Here is a 12,210-nt window from a genome sequence, read left to right as displayed (position 1 = left end):
AAGACCCTAGTTTCAGACTTAATTATATCACTCGCAAATTTAATAGAAATTTTATCATATTATGGACACTATTTTTCCTGAATGAACCTTTACTATAAGATTACTAATTAACTCTGTCTCATTATTTAAAACTAAATCTAAACTAGTTGTTCCCTAGTTGGTTCTTTGGCACATTGTCTTAGAAAACTGTCTCAAATATGTTCTGTGAGCTTGATCTCCAAACTATTTTTGCTAATTTGAGTTGCTTAGTCTATACGAAGGTGAAAATCCCCTGGCACGCCCCACCCCGCCCCGCTTTGTTACATGTTCTACTAATTTCCTGATTTATACCCTGTCCAATACTATGATTACTATTCGGGGGTCTATAAAATACTTCCATCGGTGTTTTCTGCTCTTTATATCCTGATTCCATATTCTGATTTTCTGGACTGAGATCCTTTCTCCCTCTTGCCTTTATCTCATCATTTACTATCAGGGCTACCCCACCTCCTTTTACACCTTGTCCATCTTTTCTAAAAGTTACATAACCTGGAATATTTAGTTTCAACCTGGGTCACTCTGCAACCACATCTCAGTAATGGTTAGTAGCTCAAAACCATATCCCTATTTGTGCCATTAATTCATTTTCCTTAGAATCATAGAAAATTTATGATACAAAAGTAAGCCATTCAGCCCATCGTGTTTGTGCTGGTCGACAACAGACCACCCTACTTTACTGCACTTGCTGAACCTTCCATTTTATTAAAGTCCCATCTACTGTCCTAATTATTCATTTCACCAGGACAGTGGTCCCAGCCAGTGGAGGCTATACCCACAAAACAGCTCCATCTTTCCCCAGTACTGGTGCCCTGCCTCCCATACTATTATTTTAGCCACACATTTAAACATCTAATCTCTTTGTCTCTCTGCCAATTCATGCATGGCTCAGGTAGTAATCTGGAGATTATTTTCTTTGAGGCCCTGCTTTTTAATTTGTGCTTACCAACCTTCCTCAGCAGAGCCTCATTCCTAATTCTACATACGTTGTTGGTTTCTATGTGGACCACAATGGGATCATACCCCGCTTCTCCAAATTCTTCTCCAGCTGAGAGATGCTGGCCCTGGGCATGCAACACAACCTTTTAACTCCTGGCTGTTGCTGCAGAAAACAGTATGTATTGCCCTCACTATACCATCTCCTACCACTACCACATTCTGCTTCACTCCCCCACTAGAGTGGCCTCTTGCACCACAGTCAATTGGCATATCCTCACTGCGTCTTTACTTATCCACAATAGTAACAAGTCTCTCATACTTCTTGGACAAGGACAAAGGCTCTCTTCCACCAGTGCCACTGTGGTTTCCTTACAGGCCTGACAGTCCCATTCTCCTGTCCCTAACCACTAAACAAATCTGAATCACTACCTCACCTAAGGAATGCGACTACTACCTGGGTCAAAAAGTCCAGGTAATTCTCCCTCTCCCTGATGCATCACAACATGTATAGCTCAGTTTCCAGGTCAACAACTAAGTGCCTTGCGTTGCAGACACTGCAGAAGTGGTTGCCTGGGATCACACTATTTTCAATGAACTTCCACATGGTGCTGATGTATCACACCACTTTCAGTATCTAGGACAAAAGCAAAATACTGTGGATGCTGGAAATCTGAAACAAAAACAGAAAATTCTGGCAAAACTCAGCCAGTCTAACAGCATCTGTGGAGAGAAAGACGGAGTTAACGTTTCAAGTCCGTATGACTCTTCTTCAGAGCTAAAGAGAAGTAAAAATGTGATGAAATTTATACTGTTTAAAGCGGGTGAAGCAGGTGAAGCTGGATAAAAGGCCAGTGATAGGTGGAGGCAAAGGAGAGATTGCCAAAGGTATCATGAACAAAAGGACAAAGGGGTGTTAATGATAGTGGTACTGGCTAAAGGAGGTGCTGATGGTGGCGTTAAGGTCAGAAAGCAGAATGTGGTGATAGCACTGGACAAGGGTAAGCACTCTGGAAAGAACAACATGAACAAGTGACAGATGGCCCTAGTGAGGGTAGGGTGAGGGGAGGGGACGACGGTGAGAAAAAAGATTGAAAATAAGATAAAAGGTGGGGATAAAACAATGAATAAAAATGAAAATAAATGAAAATGTGGACATAAGAAATAAAAATTTTTAAAAATGAATATTGAAAAAGGATACTTTCAGTATCTAACCTGCATTTTCTATCTCTATATGGCCTTGTTTTATATAGTTTTATGTAATTAATTCATGGTTTATTTTTATAACATTTTTTTAATAAAGTATTAGTTATAGGTTCCTAGTTTTAAGTACTCAAGCCACAAACCACAGCAAGTGTTGAGCGAAAAAGGAGCACCTCGGCTTCACCAAATTTCCATTCTCACCAAATTCTCAATTTCCCACTGTTTACAAGGCACTCTGTTCATGTTGCGCTCAATGGTTATGCACTGTGCCTTAGGGTGTATTCTGTCTTTTTTCCAACGTTGAACAACATTTTCTAGAGATTTGATCACTACCCAAATCTACCTGTATTTCTTACAGATTGCCATGTAGGCAAACATGACAGAAATAGGTAAAACGATGGATATGTCTAAAGATAGGGAAGAACAGTAATAATTACAAGGTATAAGTAAATAGTGTGAAAATCACAGAATCACAGAGTGCAGAAGAGTCCCTTCGGCCCATCGAGTCTGCACTGACACTTGAGAAACACTTGACCTACCTACCTAATCCCATTTACCAGCACTTGGCCCGTAGCCTTGAATGTTATGACGTGCCAAGTGCTCATCCAGGTACTTTTTAAAGGATGTGAGGCAACCTGCCTCCACCACCCTCCCAGGCAGCGCATTCCAGACTGTCGCCACCCTCTGGGTAAAAAAGTTTTTCCTCACATCCCCCCTAAACCTCCTGCTCCTCACCTTGAACTTATGTCCCCTTTGACTGACTCTTCAACTAAGAGGAACAGCTGCTCCCTATCCACCCTGTCCATGCCCCTCATAATCTTGTACACCTCAATCAGGTCGCCCCTCAGTCTTCTCTGCTCCAACGAAAACAACCGAAGTCTATCCAACCTCTCTTCATAACTTAAATGTTTCATTCCATGCAACATCCTGGTGGATCTCCTCTGCACCCCATCCAGTGCAATCACACCCTTCCTATAATGTGGCGACCAGAACTGCACACAGTACTCCAGCTGTGGCCTCACCAAGGTTCTATACAACTCTAACATGACCTCCCTACTTTTGTAATCTATTCCTTGATTGATAAAGGCAAGTGTCCGATATGCCTTTTTCACCACCCCACTAACATGCCCCTCCGCCTTCAGAGATTTATGGACACACACGCCATGGTCCCTTTGTTCCTCAGAACTTCCTAGTGCCATGCCATTCATTGAAAACTTCCTTGTCAAATTACTCCTTCCAAAGTGTATCACCTCACACTTTTCCGGGTTAAATTCCAACTGCTACTTATCTGCCCATTTGACCATCCCGTCTATATCTTCCTGTAGCCCAAGACACTCAACTTCACTGTTAACCACCCGGTCAATCTTTGTGTCATCCGCAAACTTACTAATCCTACCCCCCCACATAGTCACCTATGTCGTTTATATAAATGACAAATAATAGGGGACCCAGCACAGATCCCTGGCTTCCAGTCACTAAAGCATCCTTCTGTCATCACCCTCTGTCTCCTACAACTAAGCCAATTTTGAATCCACCTTATCAAATTACCCTGTATCCCATTTGCATTCTTTATAAGTCTCCCTTGTGGGACCTTGTCAAAGACTTTGCTGAAATCCAAATAAACTACATCAACTACACTACCCTCATTTACACACCTGCTCACCTCCTCAAAAAATTCAATCAAATTTGTTAGGTATGACCTCCCTCTGACAAAGCTATGCTGACTATCCCTGATCAAACCTTGCCTCTCCAAGTGGAGATAGATTCTTTCCTTCAGAATTTTCTCCCAATAGTTTCCCTCCCACTGACATGAGACTCACTGGCCTGTAGTTCCCTGGCTTACCTCTACAACCCTTCTTAAATAGCGGAACCACGTTAGTTGTTCTCCAGTCCTCTGGCACCTCCCCCGTGGCCAGAGAGGAATTAAAAATTTGAGTCAGAGCCCCTGCGATCTCCTCCTTTGCCTCCTTCAGCTGTCTGGGACACAAATTATCTGGACCTAGAGATTTGTCCACTTTTAAGCCTGCCAACACCTCCAATACCTTGTCACTCCCTATATCAATTTACTCAAGGACCTCAGTCTATCTCCCCGAGTTCCATACCTTCATCCTTATTCTCTTGGATGAAGATGGATGTGAAGTATTTGTTCAACACTACCGATGTCCTCTGGCTCCACTCGTAGATTGCCCCCTTGGTCCCTAAAGGGCCCTACTCTTTTCCTGGTTATCCTCTTCCCATTGATATATAGAATATCTTGGGATTTTCCCTACTTTTACCAGCCAGAGCTTTCTCATATCCCCTTTGTTCTAATTGTTTTCTCAAGCTCCACCCTGCACTTTCTGTACTCCGCTGATTTGCTTCCCTTGTATCTGCTAAAAGTCTCTCTTTTCCTTCTCATTGTACCCTGAATATCACTGGTCATCCATGGTTCTCTGGGCTTGTTACTCCTATCACCCTAGAAGGAACATGTTGAGCCTGTACCCTCCCCATTTCCTTTTTGAACGCCCCCCACTGCTCCTCTGTAATTTCCCCACAAGTAGCTGTTCCTAGTCTACCTTGGCCTGATCCTGCCTTACTTTACTAAAATCCACTCTCCCCCAATCCAAAATATTCTTTTGCAACTTGTCTATTTCTTTGCCCATAGCAAGCTTAAATTGTACCATGTTGTGGTCGCTATCACTAAAATGCTCCCCCACTCAGCCACTTGTCCAGCTTCATTCCCCAGAATTAGGTCCAGCACTGCGCCGTCCCTTGTTACACCCTCTACATATTGACCTAAAAAGTTCTCCTGTACCCATTTCAAAAAATCCACCCCAACCAAGCCCTTAACACTATGTCTATCCCAATTAATGTTGGAAAAGTTGAAATCACCTAATATAATTAGTCTGTTGTTTTTACACAATGTTGCCACATTCTCAGGAATTGTCATCATTTGTTCATTTTCCTCCTATGGACAGCTTCAGATATTTGGGCATCATCTGGATAGTGATGAACTTGATAGAATCCCTGAACCAAGAAGAGCTGAAGCACGCATAAAGCTAGCTGATGCAGTTCAAAGAAGATTGGAGGCACGATACAGAGCCCATCTATCAAAAGAAAGGGTATTCTCAACTGGCACTCTCTAGAACATTCTAGATAGTGGGTTGCGCTGTGTATTTCCTGAAATAGCAAATTGTAATTTGTCAGTTCAAAATAACCCCATCTGTTAGTCCAAGGAATGTGGAGATAAGGCTCTGTAAACAGTGAAGTACAGATCAGTCATGATCTAATGAAACAGTAGAACAAGCTTGAAAGACTGAGTGAGCTACTCCTGTTCTTGTTACAGGATGACCCAGTAATAAGAATGTTGTAAGTCTGAAATTATGGTATGTAACTTGGGAAGATGTTTACATAGTGTTTGTATGCCTTAGTTAATCACACATGTAATGGCCAAGTGGAGAAATTAGTAAAACAATACCCTTGATCACATTTATATTTTGAAATGTTACAAGTATAATATCCACAGGAGTTGATGGCCTCAACTTTATTTGCACTATCAGAAAAATCTAGTTAGAAAGTTGGTTGTGGGGTTTTAGCCAATTTCCTGCTGTACTTCTTAAGGATTATTTGAGATCTTGTGGAAATGCCTGATAATTAAATCCATTCTGGCTTAACAAAAATGATCCAAGGGAGATTAATCTTGCCCAGCAAACAAACTGGTCAGATATCAAGTGAGTTAAATAAGTTTAATGTGCAGGAAAAAATAGCTATAAATCCAACAATCTGCCTGCTTTATCACAAACTCCAAATATCTGCTTTCCTTCTGCAGAATTGCATTGAATCCCACCTTCAACAAATGAAAGTTTCCCTTCAGATACCTGCTTAATCTCAGTTCAACCATTTGTCTGTTTGCATGAGTTCAGCTGCCCAAAATTTCAATAGTTGGAGCATGCACTACACAATTTAAAACTTGCATCTTTTGCTCACTATTGAATTAGCATAACCAAGCACATAGGTCAGTAGTTCTGAAAATATATTTTGCCATAGCAGATCAGAAGCATTAGTCTCAGTTCCCTATACTAACCCCACAGCTCTGCATTTTGTTACAATTATTCATTTTAATTTCTAAATCCAGAGTTCCTCCCTCAATTCTGCCATTTTATATTTTCCCCACTAAAAATAAAGACTAGCATTAAATAGCACTTTGTGACCAGACAAAAGCACACTTGTGGCCAATGGGTACTTAAGTGTACTGTTGTAATGTAGAAAATAGGTCTAACAAAATCCAGGTTCCCGTCTAGGAATTCCAATAAAGGATTAATCTTCATTTAAAAGTACAGAAGTAGTGTTCAGGTTATTAAATTGCAAAACCAGGATATCCACCAAGATATTAATGCTAAGAAATAGGCCAAGACAAATTGGTCATTGCCAAAACTTTTATTATCTACACTGCTTCAGGTACTAAGTCCAGTTTATTCATTACAAAAGCAAGACGTATACACCAGTGAATTTTTAAATTACACTGCAAAGACAAGGTGCAAATCAATGCTCAAGCAACTTTCACAGTCCACCACGCAGTCGCAAGACCAAGTGCAACGTTGATTCCTTCTGGATGTTGTAGTCAGACAGGGTTCTGCCTTCTTCCAGCTGCTTTCCAGCAAAGATCAGACGCTGTTGGTCAGGAGGGATACCTTCCTTGTCTTGAATCTTGGCCTTGACATTCTCTATTGTGTCACTTGGTTCAACTTCAAGGGTTATGGTCTTACCAGTCAGGGTCTTAACAAAGATCTGCATCCCACCACGCAGTCGCAAGACCAAGTGCAAGGTAGATTCTTTCTGGATGTTGTAGTCAGACAGGGTTCGGCCATCTTCCAGCTGCTTTCCAGCAAAGATCAGACGCTGTTGGTCAGGAGGGATACCTTCCTTGTCTTGAATCTTGGCCTTGACATTCTCTATTGTGTCACTTGGTTCAACTTCAAGGGTTATGGTCTTACCAGTCAGGGTCTTAACAAAGATCTGCATCCCACCACGCAGTCGCAAGACCAAGTGCAAGGTAGATTCTTTCTGGATGTTGTAGTCAGACAGGGTTCGGCCATCTTCCAGCTGCTTTCCAGCAAAGATCAGACGCTGTTGGTCAGGAGGGATACCTTCCTTGTCTTGAATCTTGGCCTTGACATTCTCTATTGTGTCACTTGGTTCAACTTCAAGGGTTATGGTCTTACCAGTCAGGGTCTTAACAAAGATCTGCATCCCACCACGCAGTCGCAAGACCAAGTGCAAGGTAGATTCTTTCTGGATGTTGTAGTCAGACAGGGTTCGGCCATCTTCCAGCTGCTTTCCAGCGAAGATCAGACGCTGTTGGTCAGGAGGGATACCTTCCTTATCTTGAATCTTGGCCTTGACATTCTCTATTGTGTCACTTGGCTCAACTTCAAGGGTTATGGTCTTACCAGTCAGGGTCTTAACAAAGATCTGCATTTTGAACTGGAAAAAAAAAAGCAATTTTAGACATTAACCTTTTCCTAAAGAACAAAGGAAGATAATATAAAACAAGGCGACGCTATTTAAGCTGCGCCAACATCCTGGCCCGCGGTCACCGGAAGTCTCCCGGCCGTTAGCAGCCGGGAGGGGCCGCACGACTCCCAGTCCCCGGGATCGACCCAAAATTACTCAAAAGACCCAACCTGGAATTTAAATCTATCAACCAATTACGGAGTTACCGCGAACAAGGCCGTGGACCCGCAAATCGCGACTAACCTGACTTTAAAACAAATTGAACTCTTCAGTTGTGGTTAAATCAGACGAATGCGCAACGCGGCTCGGAGCAGCTTTTTATAACCCAGTAACGCAGCACGCCCAGGATGTTCCTTCCGCACTGCAAATAGTGCGAAATTGTGATCGCATATACGATCTTTGAGTTTACAAAACCTCAACGACGTCCTGTTATATCCCAACCGAAATATTTCATTATATACAAGATTGAAAATTCAAAATTTTACGATTTATATTCAACACTAACCGCAAACTCGGATTGATTTTCAAATGTAAAGCGGTCGGTGAGAAAACCTTTCCTAATTTACCCGCCTACCTAATTGCTGACTGGCTAACTTCCTGTTTACTGCTTTGTGATTGGCTGACGGTTGGTCATACGGCATAATTGCTATCAATCAAAGCGCTTTCACCAATGAGCAAACGCCGCGAACAAATAACGTCATCGCCACACCGCGTGATCATCACGTGAGCCGGCACTTGAGGCGTGAGTCAGCAAGAGGGGGGAGGGGAGAACGAAGGGGAGATGGGGGATGGGGTTGGGGGATGGGGTTGGGGGTTGGGGGATGGGGTTGGGGGATGGGGTTGGGGGTTGGGGGATGGGGTTGGGGGTTGGGGGATGGGGTTGGGGGATGGGGTTGGGGGATGGGAAAAAGGGTGGGAGAGGAGTGTGTGTTGTGGGGAGGGGAAAATGGGGTGTCGTGGGGAGAGAGAGAGAGAATGGGGGGTGCTGCTGTGAGAGGGAGGAGAGTGGGGGGCTGCTGTGAGAGGGAGGAGAGTGGGGGGGGGGGCTGCTGTGAGAGGGAGGAGAGTGGGGGGGGGGCTGCTGTGAGAGGGAGGAGAGTGGGGGGGGGGCTGCTGTGAGAGGGAGGAGAGTGGGGGGGGGTGCTACTGTGAGAGGGAGGAGAGTGGGGGGGGGTGCTACTGTGAGAGGGAGGAGAGTGGGGGGGGGTGCTACTGTGAGAGGGAGGAGATGCTACTGTGAGAGGGAGGAGAGTGGGGGTTGCTGCTGTTAGAGGGAGGAGAGTGGGGGGTGCTGCTGTGAGAGGGAGGAGAGTGGGGGGTGCTGCTGTGAGAGGGAGGAGAGTGGGGGGTGCTGCTGAGAATGTGTGCGCAGGGACACGGGGGCAGAAGTATTTGGTTATTTCACTAAAATGGATCTACGAGGAAGCTGCATACAAAGGCTCGTGCACATGTTTGGAACTAAAATAATTTTGTTGTGAAGGCTCTGGAGTTTTCTTCAGCAACTTTTAACTATGTCCAATCAGTTTCTGGACGTTGCTTATCCATAAACTTCCTATAAAGTATTCCTCATTGGTTACAGGAATATGCCTAATTTTATACAAGTTAACTTCTAGAAACTAGTTGGTTTTGACTTAAAGGGATTTTAAATGTTGGTATTAGTATGAATTCTGATTTTTAATCTCACTGGCATTTAAGTTGAGCCACGTAAAACAACAAGAACACTCCCTTAAATTGTTTGGAATGTGGTATGGTTGCCATGGATGATCTGTAATGTGTATTTCTGGCAGATTATCAATGCAATGAGGTGTTTGTTGTGCCTCATATCTGTCTTAAATACTGGAAATCTGAAGTAAACAGAAAATGATGTTAATTACAGTCGTTTCTCGTTGATGCATGCAGAAACCAGGAAAACTGGATCGAAACTTGATGTCTCCATTCTGGAATGTATGGTGACACCACCCTGCTCTTTAATGAAGCTTTGTATATTTGAGAAATGTTTTGTTATTCAGTTGGATGAAACTATGACCAAAAGAAGTTGCCATACCATCATCATCTGTGTCTTTTCTGCACATCGTGTTTGTTTTGTCAAAAACTGAACCTGTATAAAATCACAGAATGGTTACAGAAGGAGGCCATTGGGCCTGTCATGTCTGTGCTGGATGCCTGAAGGAGCAATTCACCATTATATATCAGGAAGAGCAGGGGCCTCAACACCTGGGGAATTCCACTGTAAACCTTCCTCCAGTCTAAAAAACGTTCTCTATTTTCTATCACTTGGCCAATTTCATACCCATGTTGCTACTGTCCCTTTTATTCCATGAACTCTAACTTTGCTCACAACTCTGTTGTGCGGCACTTTATCGAATGCCCTTTGGAAGTCCGTGAACACCACATCTACGACATTACTCCAATCAACCCGTCTCTCTTACCTCAACAGAAAACTCGAAGTTAGTTAAACACAATTTGCCCTTAGAAAACCCATGCTGACTTTCCTTAATTAAGCTGCATTTGTCCAAGTGACTATTAATTTTGTCCCAAATGATCATTTCTGAAAGCTTCCCCATCATTGAGGTTAAACTGAATGGCCTGTAGTTGCTGGGCTTATCTTTACACCCTTTTTTTGAACAAGGATACAGCGTTTGCAATTCTCCAGCCTTCTGACCCTGCCCTGAGTCTAAGAAAGATTGGAAAATTATGGCAGTGCCTCCCCAATTTTCACTCTCACTTCCTTCAGTATCCTTGGATTCATCTCATCTGCTCCTGGTACCTTATCAACTTCAAGTACAGACTGCCTAAAAATACCACCTCAATATAAATTTTAAACAAATGCAAAGTACTCGCTCAATACCTCAGTCATGTGTAAAAATTCCCTTTTTGGTCCCTAATTGGCCCCACTCCTTCATTTACCACCCTTTTACAATTTATATGCCGATGGAAGACTTATGGATTCCCTTTTATGTTAGCTACCAGTCTATTTTCATACTCTTTGTTTCTGTGATTTGCTTTTTCAATTCCCCTCTGAACCTTATACAGTATATTCAGCCTGGTTCTTGCATTATCCACCTGATACCTGTCATAAGCACTCATTTTCTTTTTCTTCTTCTTAATCTTTAACTCTTGTCTTATCCAGGGAGCTCTGGATTTGTTTGCCCTACCTTTCCCCATTGTGGAAATATACCTTGACTGTGCCTGAACTATCTCCTCTTTAAAGGTAACCCATTGTTCATTTACAGCCTTGCCTGCCAAATGATTCCAGTTTTTTTTTTATTCATTCATGGAATGTGGGCATCGCTGGCTAAGCCAGCATTTATTGCCCATCCCTAATTGCCCTTGAAAAGGTAGTGGTGAGCTGCTGCCTTGAACCACTGCAGTCCATGTGGTGTAGGTACACCCACAATGCTGTTAGGGAGGGAGTTCCAGGGTTTTGACCCAGCGACAGTGAAGGAACGGTGACATATTTCCAAGCCAGGATGGTGAGTGGCTTGGTGCGGAGCTTCCAGGTGGTGGTGTTCCCATGTGTCTGCTGCCCTTGTTCTTCTAGATGGTAGTGGTCGTGGGTTTGGAAGGTGCTCTCTAAGGAGCCTTGTTGAATTTCTGCAGTGCATCTTGTAGATGGGACACACACTGCTGCCACTGTGTCTGTGGTGGAGGGAGTGAATGTTTGTGGATGGGGTGCCAATCAAGCAGACTGCTTTGTCCTGGATGGTGTCAAGCTTCTTGAGTGCTGTTAGAGTATGCCATCACATTCCTGACTTGTGCCTTTTGATGGTGGTCAGGCTTTGGGGAGTCAGGAGGTGAGTTACTCACTGCAGGATTCCTAGCTTCTAATCTGCTCTTATAGCCACAGTATTCGTATGGCTAGTCCAGTTCAGTTTCTGGCCTTGCCTCCCTGTACAGCTGAGCCAGCCATCATGCCATGGACTTCATTCTGGCTGCAGTCCCCGAATGAACCATCACTCACATCAGCATTCAGAACTCAATATTGGTTGGAGTGAGATGCACTCAGAAACTCTTGCACTACCTGCCTGTTTTTTCTCGACTATCTGATTGTCACCCATTCTCTTTCACTCTGCATACTCTTAAGCTACAGCTGATCTCATCTATGATGTGCCACCCACAAAACTTTCCACCTCATGGATGCGACTGTGATGCCAGCTGCTCCTCAAGCTCAACACAATGTTTTTGAATCCAATTTTCCACCTTTTTGATAGGTCAACATTCAACCGGCATTTGAATCAGAAATGGTATCTGAACTATGCTGGACAGTATTCATATCTGTAATCAAGATGACGCTTCATGGCTCATAACACTTTACAGCACTGAAGGCCATTCAACCCATCATGCCTTTGAGTTCTTTGTGGAGCTACCCAATTTGTCCCACTCTTCTCTTTCTCCATTACCCTGCATAGCTCCAGTTTCCTTTTGAAGTTTACTATTGAATCTGCTTCTGCTATCCTTATTTAGTGTATTACAGATCGTCATGACTCAAGAGTTTAAAAAAACTCATCTTGCTGCTAGTTCTTTTGCCAATTACCTCGAAAT

The 12,210-nt window shown here is 43.3% G+C and overlaps 2 protein-coding genes across 3 annotated transcripts in view; one reads left to right on the top strand and one right to left on the bottom strand.

The window, feature by feature from the left end:
• Positions 1-5,826, top strand: part of LOC144684514 (uncharacterized) — a 117,667-nt gene extending 111,841 nt beyond the window's left edge. For both annotated transcript variants that reach the window (XM_078548375.1, XM_078548374.1), the window contains exon 10: positions 5,133-5,826. In XM_078548375.1, coding sequence (XP_078404501.1) covers positions 5,133-5,300 — 168 coding nt within the window. In that variant the 3' untranslated portion in view covers positions 5,301-5,826. The remainder of the gene's footprint in view (positions 1-5,132) is intronic.
• Positions 5,827-6,576: 750 nt separating this feature from the next.
• LOC144684519 (ubiquitin-like) lies at positions 6,577-7,097 on the bottom strand. The gene has a single exon (XM_078548382.1). It carries the CDS (start codon positions 6,946-6,948, stop codon positions 6,715-6,717), a length of 234 nt encoding a protein of 77 aa, XP_078404508.1. The 5' UTR covers positions 6,949-7,097; the 3' UTR covers positions 6,577-6,714.
• Positions 7,098-12,210: the final 5,113 nt, after the last annotated feature.

This window comes from Cetorhinus maximus, chromosome 9 (genome assembly GCF_964194155.1).
Source record: "Cetorhinus maximus chromosome 9, sCetMax3.hap1.1, whole genome shotgun sequence".
NCBI classification, from domain to species: Eukaryota; Metazoa; Chordata; class Chondrichthyes; order Lamniformes; family Cetorhinidae; genus Cetorhinus; species Cetorhinus maximus.
Note: the sequence above shows the minus strand (reverse complement) of the source record. Positions and strands in the feature narration are given on the sequence as shown.

Coding starts and splice junctions, on each gene's coding strand:
- LOC144684519 (XM_078548382.1), bottom strand. CDS start 6,948: ATGCAGATCTTTGTTAAGACCCTGACTGGTAAGACCATAACCCTTGAA.